The sequence below is a fragment of the Chelonia mydas genome, chromosome 17, assembly GCF_015237465.2.
Source record: "Chelonia mydas isolate rCheMyd1 chromosome 17, rCheMyd1.pri.v2, whole genome shotgun sequence".
In the NCBI taxonomy this organism is placed as follows: domain Eukaryota; kingdom Metazoa; phylum Chordata; order Testudines; family Cheloniidae; genus Chelonia; species Chelonia mydas.
In genome coordinates, this window is record NC_051257.2 from 12,766,098 (window position 1) to 12,784,613 (window position 18,516).

The 18,516-nt window shown below is 40.2% G+C and overlaps 1 protein-coding gene across 1 annotated transcript in view; it reads right to left on the minus strand.

Moving 5' to 3' along the window:
* Positions 1-856: 856 nt before the first annotated feature.
* The window catches only part of LOC102932346 (CGRP receptor component), a 41,966-nt gene continuing 24,306 nt past the window's right edge, over positions 857-18,516 (minus strand). Inside the window, exons 5-6 of the mRNA XM_037880485.2 lie at positions 9,710-9,767; positions 857-1,806 (exon numbers count right to left, since the gene is read on the minus strand). Coding sequence (XP_037736413.1) covers positions 1,660-1,806; positions 9,710-9,767 — 205 coding nt within the window. The 3' untranslated portion in view covers positions 857-1,659. The remainder of the gene's footprint in view (positions 1,807-9,709; positions 9,768-18,516) is intronic.

Consider the following 18,516-nt stretch of genomic DNA (forward strand, 5'->3'; position numbering starts at 1 on the left):
AGCTGGCACCACGTCCCTGGGGCCTGGGTGGGGAGGGAGGGGAAGAGGGCTCCATGCATTGCCTTTGCCTCCAGGCCCCAATGGGAACAGGGAGCCACAGCCAATGGGAGCTTCGGGGGAGGTACCTGGAGGCGTGGCAAGGGCAGCGCGCAGAGCCCTGTGCCCCCCACTCCCCCAGGGGACGCGCAGGGACATGGTGCCGGCCGCTTCCCGGAGTGGCGCGGCGTGGGGCCAGGACACGCAGGGAGCCTGCCCTGGCCCTGGTGTGCACCGCTGCCACCCCGGAGTCACTTTAGGTAAGCGGTGCCAAGCCGGAGCCCAAATCCCTCCTGCACCCCGTCCCCCACAACCCCCTGCCTTGAGCCCCCTGCCTGCACCTCACACCCCTCCTCCCTGCCCTCAGCCCCCTGCTGCACTGTGCACCCCAACCCCCTGCCCTGAGCCCCCACCGCACCCCACACGCCTCTTGCACCCCAACTCCGTCCTGAGCCCTGTCGCACCCTGAACCCCTCCTGCACCCCAACTCCCAGCCCTGAGCCCTGTCGCACCCCGCACCTCTCCTGCACCCCAACCCCCTGCCCTGAGCTCCCTCCCAGTCTGCACCCCTCCTGCACCCCAACCCCCTTCCGAGCCCCCTCATACACCCTGTACCCCTCCTCTGCCCCAATCCCTTGCCCTGAGCCCGTTCCTGCACACTGCACCCCCTCCCACACCCCAACCCTCTGCCCCAGCCCTGCATACAATTTCCCCACCCAGATGTGGCCCTCGGCCCAAAAAGTTTGCCCACCCCTGTGTTAGACCTAGACAACAGGTGATTCAAAGGAAAACAGCAGCCTTACACTTATAAATTTTTTTGTTTGTATTACTGAGAACCCTAACTTTATGGGCCAGATCCTCGACTGGTGTGAATCAGCATCACTCTCTTGACTTTGATGGGATTCTGTCCATTTACATCAGCTGAGGATCTGGCCCTATATTTAAAATAAGCATAGGGACATATCAGAGGTGTCCTTGAGACTAGTTACCATATCAATACAGCCTTTACATTCCTTCCACTTCCATGGTATAACCCTAAAGATATTAGTAGTTATAAGGATCTATTATTACTACTGATTTTATATGGATATTAAATAATTTTTGAACTTTATTCTAACTGTGTACTGATACCCTGAAATGGCTTCTTCCACACAGAATTTGCACTGCATTGTAAACTGCACTCTGAAAAACAGTTGAGTAATTCAAAAACATATGAAATCAATTATAATTATAGTGTATTGCTATGATAATGAGAACACTGCCAGCTGCATATACCCTCCTCAGAAAAGAACAGCTGTTACATGGGTAATGGAAAAAAAGAATATTCAAGCATAAGGTTTATTTTCACTATTTCACAAACTGCCGTATTATGAAGCCAGTTACTATCTTTCTCACATCTCAAAACAGGCTGACATGAGAGCTCTCCTTTAATTTATGTTTCTTATAAACAACTGTTGCTCTCATGATTTACACAACAAAACATTAACGTACTGTACAACGATGTCACACAAGATTAAGCCCTGGGTGAAAAACCCCAGACATGGTCTTTGCAATCAGAAAGTTTAGCTGGTTCTTTTCTCATTAAGCTTTTGATGATGTTGCCAACTTCGGTTCAGATGCTGTCTATTCTGGGTCACCTTCTTCTTCAGCTGCCATTGTCGCCTGTCTCTGCAGCTCTTCCTCTGGGTTCCCTGGAAGAATGCTGGAGAGTGTCTGAAGAAGTGACTCAATCTGCTCTTCTGTTAGTCTTTCTTCACTTTCCTCTACCATCTGCAAATCCAAAACAACCTACTGTCATTGTAAAATCCACACTTCCTCCCTCACCTCCAGAGGGAAGATTTACCCAGTTAGGAGGTGCTGCATTAACTGGACATTACACAATGTCTGAGCTCATTATGCAAACTTTTGCTTGTAAAAAGCTGAATCTTGATGATAAAAAACGTACTGCGGAATGATAGTTGCTCCATAGTTATGATGGGAACTAGCTCTCCACACTATAAGCCAGATTTGTAAGACCCCCATCTTCTCCAAAAAGAAACTTATTTTCTAAAGTGTCGCTTTCCATATGTCATCCCAGGGTACATTAGTATTTTTAAAGAAAATGTGTTAAAAATGAGCCAGTTTTAAAGTTGTAATGTTATGAACATTTGGCAGAAGTTTTCTTTTGGACATTTTTCTAAGACTTTAGGCTCAGGACCTCCCTAACATGATTTGGCATAACACTGTCAAAAAATATCTGAGTGACTTAGGTGCCTAAAGTTAACAGGCATAAGCGCTTAAGTGCTTAGATCATTTTTGAAAAAGGAACTTAGGTGCTTTTGCAAACGTTGTCTTTGGTATAGAGATTCCAAATTTCTTTTTTTTCCTGTTAGCCTGCGGAGGAAAGAAATGCCTTTTAGGTTTTGTTTGTTTGTTTTTAGGGGTGTTATTTTTAAATAAACATTTTGGGGGGATTTTTAAGAGTGCTCAGCACTGGTCTCTGTTCTGACTGAAATCAATGGGAGTCTTTGCCATGCTTCAAAGGGAACAGTTAGGCCAACACTGAATGCTTTGCAGAGTCCCACCTTTACGGTTTTTCTTTTTATTCATAAAAAGTTTAACTATTCATTCAACACACTGCACTAGCAGAAAACTTAGGGAGCTCTGCCATAGGCTAAGGCCCCCTAAGTACTTAATTTTGAAACAGTTCGCTCTAAAGGAGTGAGCAGTATATTAATTCTCCTGCATGCATTCAACAACATATTATTACTTTAGAACACAACACAGGGGGCTATAGTACTGGCAACGTGGGAGGGTGTAACTTGCATGGGTTGACAGCAAGTTTGGAGACACATATGGCAGGAAGAAAATGGCTGCATCGCTTAACTATTCACTTCCAGACTGTCATACTTTTGATTTTTTTTCTGAAGTAAAATTTCCATGGAAATTATAAATGATATCTTGGGGGCCACTCATATCTGTTGACACAGTAAGCTAGATCCACAAAGGGATTTAGGCACCTAATTGCCATTTTAGGCACCTAAATCCAAAATTAAGATCCTCAAAACTTTGAAACTTTTTTCAGTTACTTTTCCTTGCTAAAGCAACTGAAAAGGCTTGAATTCAAACAACTGACCTGTCATCCTATTACTAACAGTGCTGTAGAAAGAGAGATTGGTCTACCTGGTTGTGCACCATATTATAGTGTTACATTATCAATTAGTAAGTATTATTGTAGGGCCAGAGCCCTATTGTGTTAGGCACTGTACAAACATACAAAAAGAGACAGACCTTTTGCTCCTTAGAGAGCCAAAGCTAGTTAAGACTGAATGATTAATTTCTCAGTGCTAATGATAGTGCATTAATTGTCCAGAGTGTTGTTTCATTTGGTAAACTGTAGTGTTTAATCCTGCTGCAACTCCTCATGTGAACAGTCATGCTGACATTAATAATAATACTTGAATAAGGAAATCTTGTAGGACTGGTTGATTCCAAACAGTGACTTAAGCGTGCACCCTCATTCTTCTTTAGAAGTTCTTATATATTGGAATGGGGCCAACACACAAAGTCTTTGTGTTTGGGATGGGCTGAGCGCTTGCTATTGAGGTCCATTTTTCTGCAGAGGTGCAGTATAACCAAAGAGTTCAAGGATCAAAAGAATAAACTAGAAAATTAGATTTCCTCCCCAGCAAAAAAAAAAAAACAAAAAAAAAAAACCAGCAAGTGTAATGACATGAAATGTATTATACAATTAGAAAACAGCAAAGTAACATGTTAAAGGAGAAATGCAAAAGATTAAGCATGACCGAGATACAGATAAAGAGACAAATGGAAATGAGTCAAATGAAAACATCAAACTAAGGAAACAGAAGGAGATTCAATGGCTCGTTCTAAGTGCTCCAGACTTTAGCACACAGTCTTCTGATTTACACACAGGCTCCTGATTTACAAGACGACAAAATGCTCCCTGATTACTGTATAGTAGTCTCTCGAGGAAACACTAACCTCGCAGAAAAAATAATATAGAAGGAAAAACACAAAAGGAGGGAAAGAAACAAACAAACATTTATATCTAAAGGTTCACAAACAAAGGAACAAATACCAAATCATTTATGGATTATAAAGCAGTCCTGCTAACCTCTATCCTGCAACTGGCTAAAGTTGTAAAAGCAACAAATACAAACTCTAAGCAGAAGGGAATGCAAAACTTTACGCTAGGGAAAAATAATATTTTTTTTGGTCAATGAATTATATATAGAGTATTTATTGGCAGGACCACACAATCCAAATGGAGATAGATTACCTCAGCAAATGATGCCATGTCGACAGTATGGCATAGTCAGCCAACCTTTCAATTGGACTGGACATTTTTAATGTTTACTATGTTCTCCGTGTTTATATTGTGTTTGGGCTTTAAAAAAGCTTCATGTGACTAGTGGAAAGCACCTGGCATTACAGTAACAGAAGGTACATGTTAAAAAACACTCTCCAATACAACCAGACAGACGTGTCTCTCTCAAGGCTCAGAGTAAGAACCTTATAAAATCAAAGTGGAAGAAATGCAATAAATCATAGTGTCTATGCTACTGGTTCTAATAAATAATTCCAAAGATGCTGCTGTATTTCAGCACTCACCTTTTCGCTACCCTAAATCATTGTAAAATCTCTCTGTCGCGGATGCTGTAGCATACGAGTTGCATTTGTATTGTGACAAAGTTCCTCCTCTGCCTTGGTGGATCCAGCGCTTATTGGCAGATTTTCTTGCCTCAGAGGCTCACGGCAGCTCTCAGTTTGGCCACTTTCGTGGCTCAAATCTGCCATTCACTCTGTTAGCCTCATCACTGGCCAGCATGGGGAAAGGAAGAAGAACAATACCCGCAGTCTCTGCTGATCCACCTAGTAGATCGGGGAAAAGGCCAGAGACCTTCCCCTCTGGTGGAACCCACAGTCCAGGTCAACTCCTCCAGTATCAAGTAGGGAGTTGGGAGGATGGGAGGAACCGGGGCCCACCCTCTACTCCGGGATCCAGCCCAGGGCCCTGTTGACTGCAGCTGTCTACAGTGGCTCCTGTAACAGCTGTGTGACAGCTACAACTCCCTGGGCTACTTCCCCATGGCCTCCTCCCAATACCTTCTTTATTCTCACCACGGGACCTTCCTCCTGATGTCTGATAATGCTTGTACTTCTCAGTCTTCCAGTAGTACGCCTTCTCACTCTCAGCTTCTTGCGCCTCTTGCTCCCAGCTCCTCACACGCACACCACAAACTGAAGTGAGCTCCTTTTTAAACCCAGGTGCCCTGATTAGCCTGCCTTAATCGATTCTAGCAGCTTCTTGATTGGCTGCAGATGTTCTAATCAGCCTGTCTTCCTCAATTGTTTCCAGAAAGTTCCTGATTGTTCTGGAACCTTCCCTGTTACCTTACCCAGGGGAAAGAGACCTACTTAACCTGGGGCTAATATATCTGCCTTCTTTACACTAAGAAAGTTGGCAAGGCACCAAAGTCTGCATGTGGTGTGTGTCCAGGAAGACTTCGCGGTGTTCGTGCTGTGTGCCCTAAAGTCCTTATGAGGTTGTCAAAAACAAAGAAGCATATTAGCAGAGCCCATGGCGGTTCCATGTGTGCTAAATGTGTCCGTGACAGAATCAAACGAGTTTTCCTTATTGAAGAGAAGATTGTTGTGAAAGTGTTGAAGGCACAAGCACAGAGTCAGAAATCTAAGTGAATCTCTTTGTACTGTCTGCCTAATAAATAAAAATTCAACTTTTCTTGTGGAAAAAAAAAAATCACTCTCCTGTAGCCATCTGTCCCGACCCTGTCACAATATATATGAATACATGGGTCTGTTTTTTTTTCAGGAAAATGCAATTGTGAGGCTAACAAGATCAAATGTATTGCCATGCTGCAATCAATCATGCTTCCCATTTGACACAGACAAATACTTCAATTCAATTATTACATTCCAATGTGATATGTTAATACTATGAGCAACAGTCACGATTTTTTTCTCCTGCTCAGCAGTGGTCACTATGATAGGTTCAATGCAGGAGTCCAGAGAAAAGATATTGTAAGTGAGCGCTGTTCTGTAATGTGATTGAATAAAGTATTTTCAGCTGAAAAACGGCTGTTTCCTTAGGCATTTGATCCACAAATATATATTGCAAATGCTGGAGAATAAACAATACAAGGAACTTTAAAATACCCTGCACTGGTGAACAATTTTTGATGTGCCAATAAGACTTACTGCCAGTGAAGAGAACAATTTGTGGGTTGCACATTATTGTTTTTTTTGTAGATAATAGTTTGAAGACTATTAAATGCAAAAATCAATAACAAAAAAGAGAAAAGGTGCATTTTGGTACTTCTCAGAGCTACCAATCACAATATTCTTTTGTTCGAATGTAGGAGACACTTTAAGCAAGGAAATACCTGCAGTTTCCTCAAATGTAGAGTAATTCCAAGATGTTCAGCACAAACATACAAATAAGACAGACCATAAGAAAAAGAAATACAGCAAAAGACTGAGTGGCTGGATTCATCTCCTTGTGATAGGAAACTAGACAAGTACGCAAAGTGCATTGTTGAGAACATGAAATGTTTAAACCTTCCAGCTTTTTGCATTTTCCAGAGCAATAGGTGTTGTTATTCTCTGGTCAACAATAAATGACAATCTGCCAGTTTGGTTGCCTGGAGTGGATACCATGAGGCAGTGAACTCCCAGGTGTGGAAGTCTAGTTTTAAAATATGCAAAATTAACACCTACTGCTCCAATGAGAGACAGATATGGAACAATCTGTTCTTTAAAGAGAAGCTCCTCACTCTTCTAACACATTATTATTAAGCTTTACATAAAGTTGGAACCCATGTCATGGTTAGATCAACATTACTGTCTTTCTTTCTTTCTTTCTCTGTGTGAGTCACTGAGCCATGAACAACATATGTTTGAGATTAAAGCTAGAGGTCAAGATAGCTGTATTGCATACAATGTTTTATCCAGTGGGATAAGGATTAGAATTTCATGCTGCTTTTGTTGTTATCGTTTAAAAACTATCTCAGCAACAATCTGGAGAAGGCAACTATAAACAAAGTGGAATGATTATGCAAGAGGAGGACAAACAAAAAAGACCTGAATTAAAACAAAAGATGCATCTTTCTGTGGAGAGGTCTTTTAGATTAAATATAGTTACCCTGATTTATATCTTGTGCACTATTACAGGGCAGGAATTGTACAGGAGAGGATAAAAAGACTTGAAGCCAAAAAGAAAACAAATAGTACTAAATATCCTTTTACATAAATTACTCAAAATAAATTGGGGAAATTACACGTACACACACATACTTAAACACACTTTTGGGGATATGGCTTGTTTTATAATTAGTTCCAGAAGGTGTCTCTTTTTAAAATTGAATTAATTCACCTGCTTTTTGTGAAACTTATGGTTAAAAATGTTCTGTATCTATTGCTTCAGATCTGTATCCAGGGATGAGTCAAAGCTTTTAAGAAAAAAAATTTCACAGTGCAATCAAGATCATTTTAGAGTTCATATTAATTTACTTGTATATTTTGCCTTTCAAATCCTCTAATCCAGCTAACAGACTTGCTTTCATGGAAACTTGTGTATAGACAATCCCTGTCCTCCTAAAGTGAATGACAAAACTCCCAGTGGCTTCTGTTTTTATGAATTAAATTCCTTATAAATACATGGAGGTTCTACTTGCTTGAGGATGCTGTAACACTAACTCTTGCCATTATATCAATAAACAGCCATTCATTACACAGATCCCAAAGGCAACCTTCACAAAAACGGCCTGTGACAGTCTAATATTTGTTACTCCCCAAAGATTGATTAGTTTAATGAAGGATCTATGTAGTTTAAGTTTTCTGCTGACTTAATTTGGCAATGCCATGTGTACATATGAGCAATCCACTCATCTTAACCTATTGTGATATTGGAGAAACTTGCACAGATACATCAATAATTCATTCTATTATCTAGTCTGGGTACAGTTTGGGGATAAACTCAAGATTAGTTGCCAACTGTAACATCACATTACCTCCTAAGAGTAATTTCTAATTATATAACAGGTTGCTTTGGGTTACTTAGAGAATGGTTACGTACCAAAATTGGTGAATTCGCATTTAACTTGTTTTATTGCCGCAACTCATCAGTTTTAATAGAGCAATTTTAACTTTTATATTGCTAAACCTTGAAAGAATTGAGGTACAAATGATGTACCAGTGCAGTAACTTTACTCCAACTCAAAAGTCATATTTTGCTTAACTTGCCTCATGGACCTGAAGCTAAAACTGATAGCTGGATATTGGAGCATAAACAGATACACTCCATGTTATCTCAAAAAGAAAAGGAGTACTTGTGGCACCTTAGAGACTAACAAATTTATTTGAGCATAAGCTTTCGTGAGCTACTGCTCACTTCATCGGATGCATTCATGTTATGTGGCTAGACAAGAGAATTAGTGACTGAGGAAGCAGTCAAATACAAAGGATGTCTTGAAAGTGACAATAAGATGAGTATATTTTAAGAAGAAGAAGAGAAGATAGAATATGAACTGTGCTGAAACCTAATGAATTGTAAGTGCAATACAGGAAGCTAACAGAAATAGAGAGAAATTCTAAAACATTTGAAGGCTCTACTTCATCTCTTCTGAAAAGCTGCCTAACAAAACGAGTGAAGCCTTCATGCTCTTGTTTGCAGCTGCAGAAAGTGGCATTAACTCGTAGATAAACTTGACAATAGCAGTTCCTGGGATATCAGATCAGCTGTTTTCACTGCTAGAAATGCTAGTTCTTGGCTATCAAGGAATATGAGAAGTCAGGATGCAGTCCTATTAGCATCCACTTCTAACCCATACACTTTTGCAACAGAATACAATCCGGCTATTACACAATCAAAAGAAGTTCTCCATGCAAGACAGCCTTATTAGAGGAATAGCCTTGTTACAATAATCTCCTTATTAATACAGCATTTGTGTTCTTTACACGATGCTCTGGAGAACATTTAACCTATCTATCCCTTTTTATCTGTAATATTCCTTTATCCAAACGTTATGTTCCAGCAGATTGATAATGGATGACTTCCAACTGAAAGCTTCCCAGCTTATGCTCAAATAAATTGGTTAGTCTCTAAGGTGCCACAAGTACTCCTTTTCTTCTTCCCACTGTAGAGTTCTCATGCTACACGGTCACTTCAAAAGCACAGCGGCAGTCATTGCTAACTATTGTTCTCTCCCAAATGTTTGCCTTCCTTGTACCTTAGAAAAATAATGAAAAGGAATATACCACAGTAGTTTTCTAAATCAAATTTCATATTCCAAAGTGTTTGACTTTACAAAGCAACAGAAGAAATCCTTAGGTAAATGTATTCCTAGGACATGAGATTATACCTCCATTTAACAATTCTGATGGCAATTTTCCGTCTGAAACACTGACACAAACGTGAGAGTGAAGAGTTGCCCCTGCTGTGGGTTCTGAGAGGAAGAGGGGTAAGTCTTATAGAGAGGTCTCATAGGGGAAGCAGAGAGGAAAGAAAACAAAATCAGAAAACATGAATATAAAGATGTGTACAGAGGTCCTATCAGTTAGTGACCATGAGCAAATGATTATTCAATTGATCTGCAAGATTAAAGATGCATTTATATATGGATTTTAAGCAGTTAGGACAACTGTAACTTACCAGCTGTATCTCAACTGCGGTCATTGGCCTGTGGTTAAGCAACTGTAGCTTTTCTGCTCTGTTGAAAAGAAAAAAAAATATATATTTACATAGAATTCTGAACAAATGAATGGTCAGATGCAAACACTTCCCTAATAACAGAGTTATTTCCAGAGGTCATTTTCACTAGAGTTGATGCATGGTCTCTGACCTTGATTGTCATGATAATTCTGTAGATGTCTTTTCTTTGGCTATCTACCCAAACTGGTATTTAATAGACCAACGTGGCAAAGCAGCTTCCACTACAATCCCTTGTTTCCACACATGCATAACTTACTGAAGCATTAATCTTTTGAGTTGGAATTTTCAATGCTTTGTCTCTGCCTCAAATTATTTATTAATAATACTTTGGACTCCTATAGCACCTTCCACCTGAGGATTTTAAAACACTTTACAAAAATCAGTGAAATTAAGCCTCAACATCCATGAGAGGTAGGAAAGCACCACCCAGACACTGGACTTTATGATGAGTGGTTACTGAAAACCAATTTAATCAGATATAGGATCCTTCCAATTCCAAGGCATCAGCCACTTAGCCAGGTCAATATATAACTCAGATCTTACCCAATAATCATGCCAATGCCAATCCTTTAGTAGCTAAAAACTAAAGGTTTAATAATCTAAAAGAAGAGTGTTATTGAATGGTTAACAGATCATATACATACAAGTGACTTTCAGTGTTCATAGATCAGGATGATAGCAGTGATGGAATGAACTGCTAGCTTGCAAAAGTCTCTCTAGAATCACCCAAGTAGATTGGGGGTCATCAGTCCTTGTTTAGAGCTTCCTTGTTAAAAATCCAGTCCAGAGAAATGAAATAGGAAATGAAGACAAAAAGGAGATGTCTCAGGTGTCTTTTTATGTCCTCTGCCATGTGCTTGGAATTTTACTGTACTGTCCCAATCAAAGCCCACAGCCCCTGTTTGTGGAAAGTGACTGGTCAAAGATGGAGTCCAGGGTCACATGTCCTTACATAGTTGGCTGGATCACAGGGGTGGGCCATTGGCCACTCAGTGTCTGAGGCATCCTCAGGGAAAGCTATCTGGGAGGGATAAGTTTCTTCTATGGCCCATCGTTAGAGTGAAGTGTCCTTACTTGGCCATCAACACATAACTGTCTAGCCTTGATGTAAATGCCTCTATTGAAGTCAATGGAAAACTCCCACAGACTTCAATAGAGAGTGCACCCATAAAGCCTTACTATACCTTGGATTCACTCTCCATAATAATTCTACTCATTAATCTACAAATTAAAAAAAAATATTACACATTTTTCCTCCTTTAAGAGCTTTATTACTAAAGTGGAAAGAATGGAAGAAAACATATTTCAGTATTTATTTTACATCTTAGTGAAATACATATCTTCCCAACAGCTAAGCCCAAAGGTGCTGTCATATGCCCGTATGTGTTTCTCACTGCTCTCAAAAGCTATATTTTATCACTCTGGTCCTATTGACCAGATTACGATATCAAAGTAGCAGTGATCTCAGCAAGCCTTAATGGCTTAGGGAAGAACCACACAGCTATATCACACTGCTAGAGATAGAACTGGTACGACTGGTGAGGGAATCTGCAGCAGTAATAAAGCCATCTTATAATAAAAAGTCTGTAGTTGTAATTTAGTAAGTTTAGATACAATGAAAATGGGAGTTAAAATAAAATTTTAACCCTCACCCCCCTTTTGAATAAAAGTAATTGTTCAAGAACTATTTTAAAATTAGAGGAATCTCCTTTCTTTATTGCAATCTGTATTTGCCCAATATTTCATTATTGTTCTTATTATTATTAACTAATAAACTAGAATAAAAAAGAATCAGTTAATATTTATGGTTTTACTAGTTTGCCATCTAGGAGCAACCTCCCATTTTAAAAGGACTAAAGCTTCTTTCCAAGTTATTTAATAGAATTCCAAAGAGCATTTAAATGTATATTTATAGCAACTCCAAATAGCTTCTCATCAGTTTCTCAGAACCGTAGGAGGTTTCAAGAAAGAGGAAACCTCACATTCTTCAAGAGGAAAGAGATGCCAAACTCACAGAACTGTGCTCAGATGTCTGGGCCTTTGCAACCAGCTGGTCATTGTCTGCATGCCTATGCCCTCCAGATACCAGGGAAATAAAATATTAAACGATTAAATGGTTGACTGATAAGTACCAGTCTTATCATTAACCCTCCCTCGTTCACCCACCTCCTTCCGGGTGACGATCAGCTGGTAGAAGTCCTGCTGGGGGCTGCGCGCGGGTCTCGAACAGGTTTTCCTGAAGCAGAGATGCCATTTTTGGGATGCTGGCAGGAGGTAATTATGGCAGCCAGGAAGGGGCGGGCATCACAAGAGGCCACTGGGGGCCAGCACCCTCTTAAAAGGGCTGGGTCGATATTAACGCTTTAGCGCAGCGGGGTCTTCGGTCCAGCAACAAGGAGGGTCCTGTACACCCCTTAGTTGGTAAAAACAGTCCCTCCAGCCCCGCTGACCTGAGGGGACATACCTGCACGGACCCAGGGGTGACGACCCCGGCGGAAGGATACCGCTCGCTAGGCGAAGGAACGCCTGACAGTGCAGGGAAGCAGGACAAACAAACCGCTAGGCCGGAGGCTTTGTGGGGCGTGGCCAGGCAGGCAAGGGGAAAGCGTTTCGGCCGTGGGGGGCGGGCAGAGGCTGCGGGTCCCGTCGGGGGGTAAAGCAGCCCCTCGCCTCTGCCTGTGCCACTGGTGCTGTGGCTTCAGCTGTATTTGAAGGGAAGGGAAGCTGCTGCTGGGGTGGCACAGAGCATCTGCGGAGGCCACATCGGGACAAACTAGATACCTGGGGCCTCTTCCCCTGGGTACTGATGATGTGAGGGGGGTGCTGGGATCACTCAGCTGCCCCAGGCTCTCCTGGCTAGACTTGCTGTGTCACCCCCGGTATGAGTTCAGCTGCCCTTCCCAGTCTGTCCGGGGCAAAGAGGGAGGGGAGACGCACCATCCTAGGCATCGTGAGGTCCAAACTGGTTAACCAGTTAACCGATTAAATTTTAATAGTTTAAACAGGTACTTTTTAAAATGATATTTACATCCCTTCCAGATACCATTTCAGTTTTAAATGGTCCTCAGACATAGTACCAGATTTCAGAGGCTGACAAACACCTTATAATATTTAAGGCAATTCAATGCCTTATCACTTATGTATGCACCCTAGTAACCATTCAACAGCCAAGGCATTTACGTGAGAAAACAGTGACAAGCGATGTGCTGCTCTGGTTTGTGTGCGTGCAAAAAGAGTGAACTTAATACTCACGAAAGGAGCCTGAATGACAGCCCTGGAGACTGAAGCCCTCTGTTTATCCAAAGAACATACACAGCATAAGCAGCCGTAGTACAAACTTTTCCAGGCTGCTCCACCAATATGTCTCTACTTTGACCTGAAGGAAAAATCCCACATTCCCAAAGACAAGATGACCTGACAGGTCTTTACCATCTCTGATGTCCATGATTCTATGAAAAGAGTATTCCTATGAGAGACAACATGGTTCATTCAAATCTGAACCATGCTGCTGAGGCTGAAACAACAGTGTTAATTAGGTTTGGTGATTTTTGTGATGTGGATGCATACCCATTAAGAACTCAGACTACCTCCTTATTTCACAGGAGCCTCCAAAGAGATGTCATATTCATTTCAAATCTGACCAAAAACAATGTCCTAAAGGAGAAAGACTATCTTATCTTACCTAATTCCTTAAGCCGTTCAGTCACCATTTTTATAAAAGCACTGGAAACTGTTCTAAAATACGTCTCAACTTCAATACATTCACAATACAGTTTTTAATAATACACCTGTGAAATACTTTATATTTAACCATACAAAAAACTCTACATTTGCTTAATATTTGAATAATGTGCTGAACACTATTTACTAGAACCAGTCAAAATTTTTCAAATTTTGATGAAATTAAAAAAAAAAAATCAGGACAATCTTTGATTGAAACCATTTCTACTCCACTTTTTGACCATCCCTTTCATTTTAATTTGCTCTCATATATATAAAGAACAGAATTTATTTCCCCCGCTACCCTCACAAAACAGACACATTCGCCATTCCTTAGGCAAGAATCTGGAATAAAAGATGTCTGACATCCGGATCAATTTCTGTAAATGTATAAAATTATTTTTGTTTTAAGGAACAAGACGCTTGCTTCCATTCTATAATCATCAGTGTCCTTTGAATTCAGCACTTGCCAGGACAGCATGGGCATGTATGCACCCCCTTAAGTACAACTACCAAGATTTGTTCTTCAGAGGAAAGGTAAAGTGTTTTTAGAAATGCCTGTTATTGTTTCACTACTTATACAGTGGTGGTGCATACCTCATAACGTTTTACAAAACAGGTAAACATCATAATCCCCATTTTACAGACAGGAAAATTGAGGCACTCAATGATTAATTGGCAAGAGTTCTTTTGTATGCTTTTTGTTTGAATATTTTAAGAATAAACAAAGATACCATCTCCCTTGAAATAGGGATCAGCTAGTGTCCCTAGCCTGTCCAAAAGGCCTGCCCTTCCACGGCAGTCTCTACACAGGGGTGAAGAAGAGAAATCTCTTTGCTCCACGTCCTCCCATGCAGGGTTTGCCACAATCTAACCCAATGTATCTAACCCAGTTTGTCCACTGCAGCAACTACATACTCTCTCTTCTGTCAGAGTAACTGTTCAGGGTTTTTTCCTCCCATCAATAATCCTTTTTGCAGCACAGCATTTAGCCTCTTTAATTCTGAAGTCAGACTGATTGCGCAAGAAGAAAATGATGGTTTTCAAAAGACATGCAGGAGTCAGTATTAGACTCATTCCCTGTACCCATAATTTTGCTTTGTTTTTGGAAAGCCAAGGATAAGAGTCCAATATGCTAGCCTCTGGGAACTCTGCATAACCTCCACTGTTTTTCCATATTAGCCATTTATGAAGATTTCTCTACCAATAATCCCAAGCTTGTTTACAACAATACAGTGTCTGTTAAGAATGTAGCTGGATTTAGAACTGAGCTGAGGTCACATTGCTGGCTGCTTTCTGTCTGAAAGATAAAGTATTTATTTCTGTTGGAGTTCATTACTATTGTGTGCAGCTGAAGACACAGACATGTAAGAATGAATGCTGATTAAAGATACTAGCATAAAGTGTTCTAATGCTACAATTAAATAGGAAAAACAATCACAGAAGGAAAAAACCTACACTCAGAAAATAATACTATAAAAAAGGCAAAACAAAAAACAAACAACCCCACCCAATCTAAAAAAGAAGTCCTGGCTTGCTTGGGGAAAAGATGGTAATCAGTGTCTTCAATTGGTATTGGATTAGGCCATGGCTCACCTGAGTAATCATATAAGATGAATTTTTCCAGAGCTGGGAAGCAGTATGGATGATCCAGTGGTTTGAGCACAGGCCTGAGAGATGGGCGATACCATGTTCTAATCCTGGCTTTCAATTTGGCTTGCTCTGTGCCTTGGTTTCCAGAGCTGTAAAATGGGGATAACATTTGCCTCCCTCACAGAAGAGTTGTAGAGATTCATATTTGTAAAGCATTTTGAGAAAGAAAAGCTCTATGTACCAGTTAAAATTATTTTTTTATATTAAATGACAATAGTCTAACTGCAAGTTCCTCACACTACACTCTCAGGCTATGTTTAGACCTGAGCCTTTTTAGCTGTTTCCCCCTCTCCCCATTGCTGCAAGATACATGTTATTCAGTCCATCCAGGTGACCCAATCACCTCTATCAAGAAAAAAATCCTTGACTAAATAAAGGGAAAAAACTGTTTATTCGTAAACAGTGGCTCTTGTTTTTCAGGCTGGAAGGAGCAGATGTCCTTGGATTTTGACCCTCTCTGCGCTCGACTTCAAAATGAGTTTAAAAAATGTGTTTAAACAAATGTCTAGCTAGAATCAATCCTAACAAAATGCTGGCTAGCCATAGGGTCTTAGTTTAGAATATTTAAATATATGTATTAGTTGTAACATGGTCTGGCAGCATGCATATCGGTCAATCCAGTTGTGTTAGGAGCTGGTTTAGAATGATGAACCCATGTTTCAACATGGTCTCTTAACTCAGTTTAAGCCCCAGTTTGGATGAGATGGCTGCCTTGAGGTGGGAGAGCTAGTTGCCAAGGTTGCATTTAAAAGCATCTTTTAGCTTTTGAACAAGTTATAATAAAAGGGGCAAGGAACTTAATACAGAAAAAACAACAGCTGGGATCAGGTGAGTAAGATGTCAAGGTTTCCATTGCAAATATATAATTCTGAAAAATACACAGGTTTAACAATCTAATTTATAGCATCTAGCCAAAAAGAAGTCACTAAAAGTTGTACCCTGTACCGAACAGAATGGCATGAGGATATATTTTATGAAAACTAAACAAAATGGTGGATCGAAATATTACCAGAAAGCAGAAGCTGTTTTGGAAAGCCATTTTTGCTCCGCAAGTAAAAACTCTATTAATGGGGAGATTGGGTTTTGACAAACCATCTTTAGCATGTTGGTTTTCCAACTAACATTGATATCTGTAACATTTAGAATTATTTATTCCCCCAAACAATGCAGAGCAATAGGTTCCATCTCCTTGAACCTGTCAGGAAATAAGGATGTTTTAAAAATACAGCTGTTTGAAGAAAATTCTGTGAAAAACAAAAATCCCTTATCAGTTCTTCCCAGAGGTACATAATTCATTATGGAAAAGAAAAACCTAGTATGGTTTTTCTCAGTTTTTACTAAATAATTATTCACTAAGGAGAACATAATCATAATAGTTTTTGTTTGTTTTTTCCCCAATTATGCCTTGAATATTGGTCAGATACCAAAGCTATGTCATCCCGAATATTAAAGATTTTATAAATTTCAGTCTTATTTATCTAGATTCTTCTAGAACAGTTTTAAAAGACACAGATCTCCAGTTAACAGTACTGTGTTATTGGCAGAACAGGCAACAACAACAACAACTATAGACAAATGTACATCATAACTAGAACCATCTAATGTGATCAGTAAGCAGAAATACTCATCATTCCTTGAGACAAGAAATATAGATTCCAAGAGTGTAAAGCAAGGTCATCTCTCAAAGGGTGTTTTGACTTAAATGTCATCAATAGAAAACATAATAACCTATAATGTAGTTTTTTAGAAGGCTTATCAGCAATGCAATATAATCTCAATGAGAAATCCTTCAACAAAAGATGAAATCATACAGACTGTTCTGAGTTTCCAAAATTTATGTGCAGAAAAATGAGGGGATAATTTACAAGAGGAAAAAGTAGCAAGTCATTAAAAACGTTTTATCTGGGCAATTTCATTGAGCTTTTGATCATAGTGCTTCCTTGCAGAAAAATGACTAAGTGCATCAAAAAAGCATTAGCAGCAGGGTACAAAAATCAAAAAGCAACATGAACAGTTTGCATGTCTTTTTTCATCCTAAGATGCCTGAACAGGTCCTACCAGGTTATAAACTGCAAATACTAATTTATACTGAAAAAAATTAGAAACCTCAGGCGTGTTAATGTCTTTCAAACACTGGATATTTAAGATTGCAAACAACACATCTGAAAAAAATATACAGGGCTTCAACTGACGACACAAAGGAAAATATCAAAAGTTACAGAGGTAGCTATTTGATTAATCGGTAATTAGTCATCTATTTACTGATTGACCTAAATACTGTTCTGACCGTCAGAACTGTAGGTTATCTTCTGTTGGTGAAGCATTTCAAGATGATACTGGTTGGGTTGATCATAAAACGGGTGTGTGTGTGTGTGTGTGTGTGTGTGTGTGTGTGTGTGTGTGTGTGTGTGTGTGTGTGTGTGTGTGTGTGTGTGTGTGTGTGTGTGTGTGTGTGTGTGTGTGTGTGTGTGTGTGTGTGACACCGAGAACATGTTCTCTGATAACTCTTTGTTTAGGAAATATCCAGAGGCAGGGATTTGTTTAACAAATAATCAGCATGCACACAAGTGTAATAAACATAGCTGCATCTTATTGCATGGGAGGTCCACGCTAGCAGTTCCCTCTCCTGTTTGCACAGATGTACTCTAAGGGTATGTCTACACTACAGCAGCTTCTGTATAAAAGCTACAGCCTGCAACTGTGCTGCTGTAGTACAAACACTCCCTACATTGACAGAAGGGGGTTTTCCATTGACATAGGTAATCCACCTCTCTGAGAGGAGGTAACTAGGTCTCTGTATACACTGGAAGTTAGGTTGACCTAACTATAGTGCTCAGGAGGCAAAATTTTTCACAGTGTGAGTGACAAAGATAGGTGGACCTAAGAGTTAGGTGTAGACCAGCCTAAGTGTGAGCTGTGAGAACACCACAGGGGCTGTAAATATGAAAGCTCCTCTTTCCTCTGTATAAACAGCAAGCCGCTGACCTCCCTTTCCCCAAACTGAGTGGTACAGACAGAGGAGAACTCTCCTTTTCTCTTGCATGCTGCTGCAAGACTGGGGAACTATTAGCACTTCCTTCTCCACTTGTACATTGCTTCCAAGATTTAAATTTCCATCAAGGGATAAAAAGCAGGACTGGACTTTTAAAAAAGCAGTTCAAAGATCTAAAATTTTAACAGTGTGGCTTCTTTCTGTATCTATGATGTCAGTCCTGCAACATGCAAGGGAAGATAGAAAAAAATTCATGTATGCCGTGGCGGAACAAGAACCCACAGCCCCATGACACTAGCAATAGGTAGGCCACCCCCTATTCACTATATAAGCAGGGAGTGAACAGCCACTGTGTTGTTTTAGAGCAAAGAGCTCAGAAACT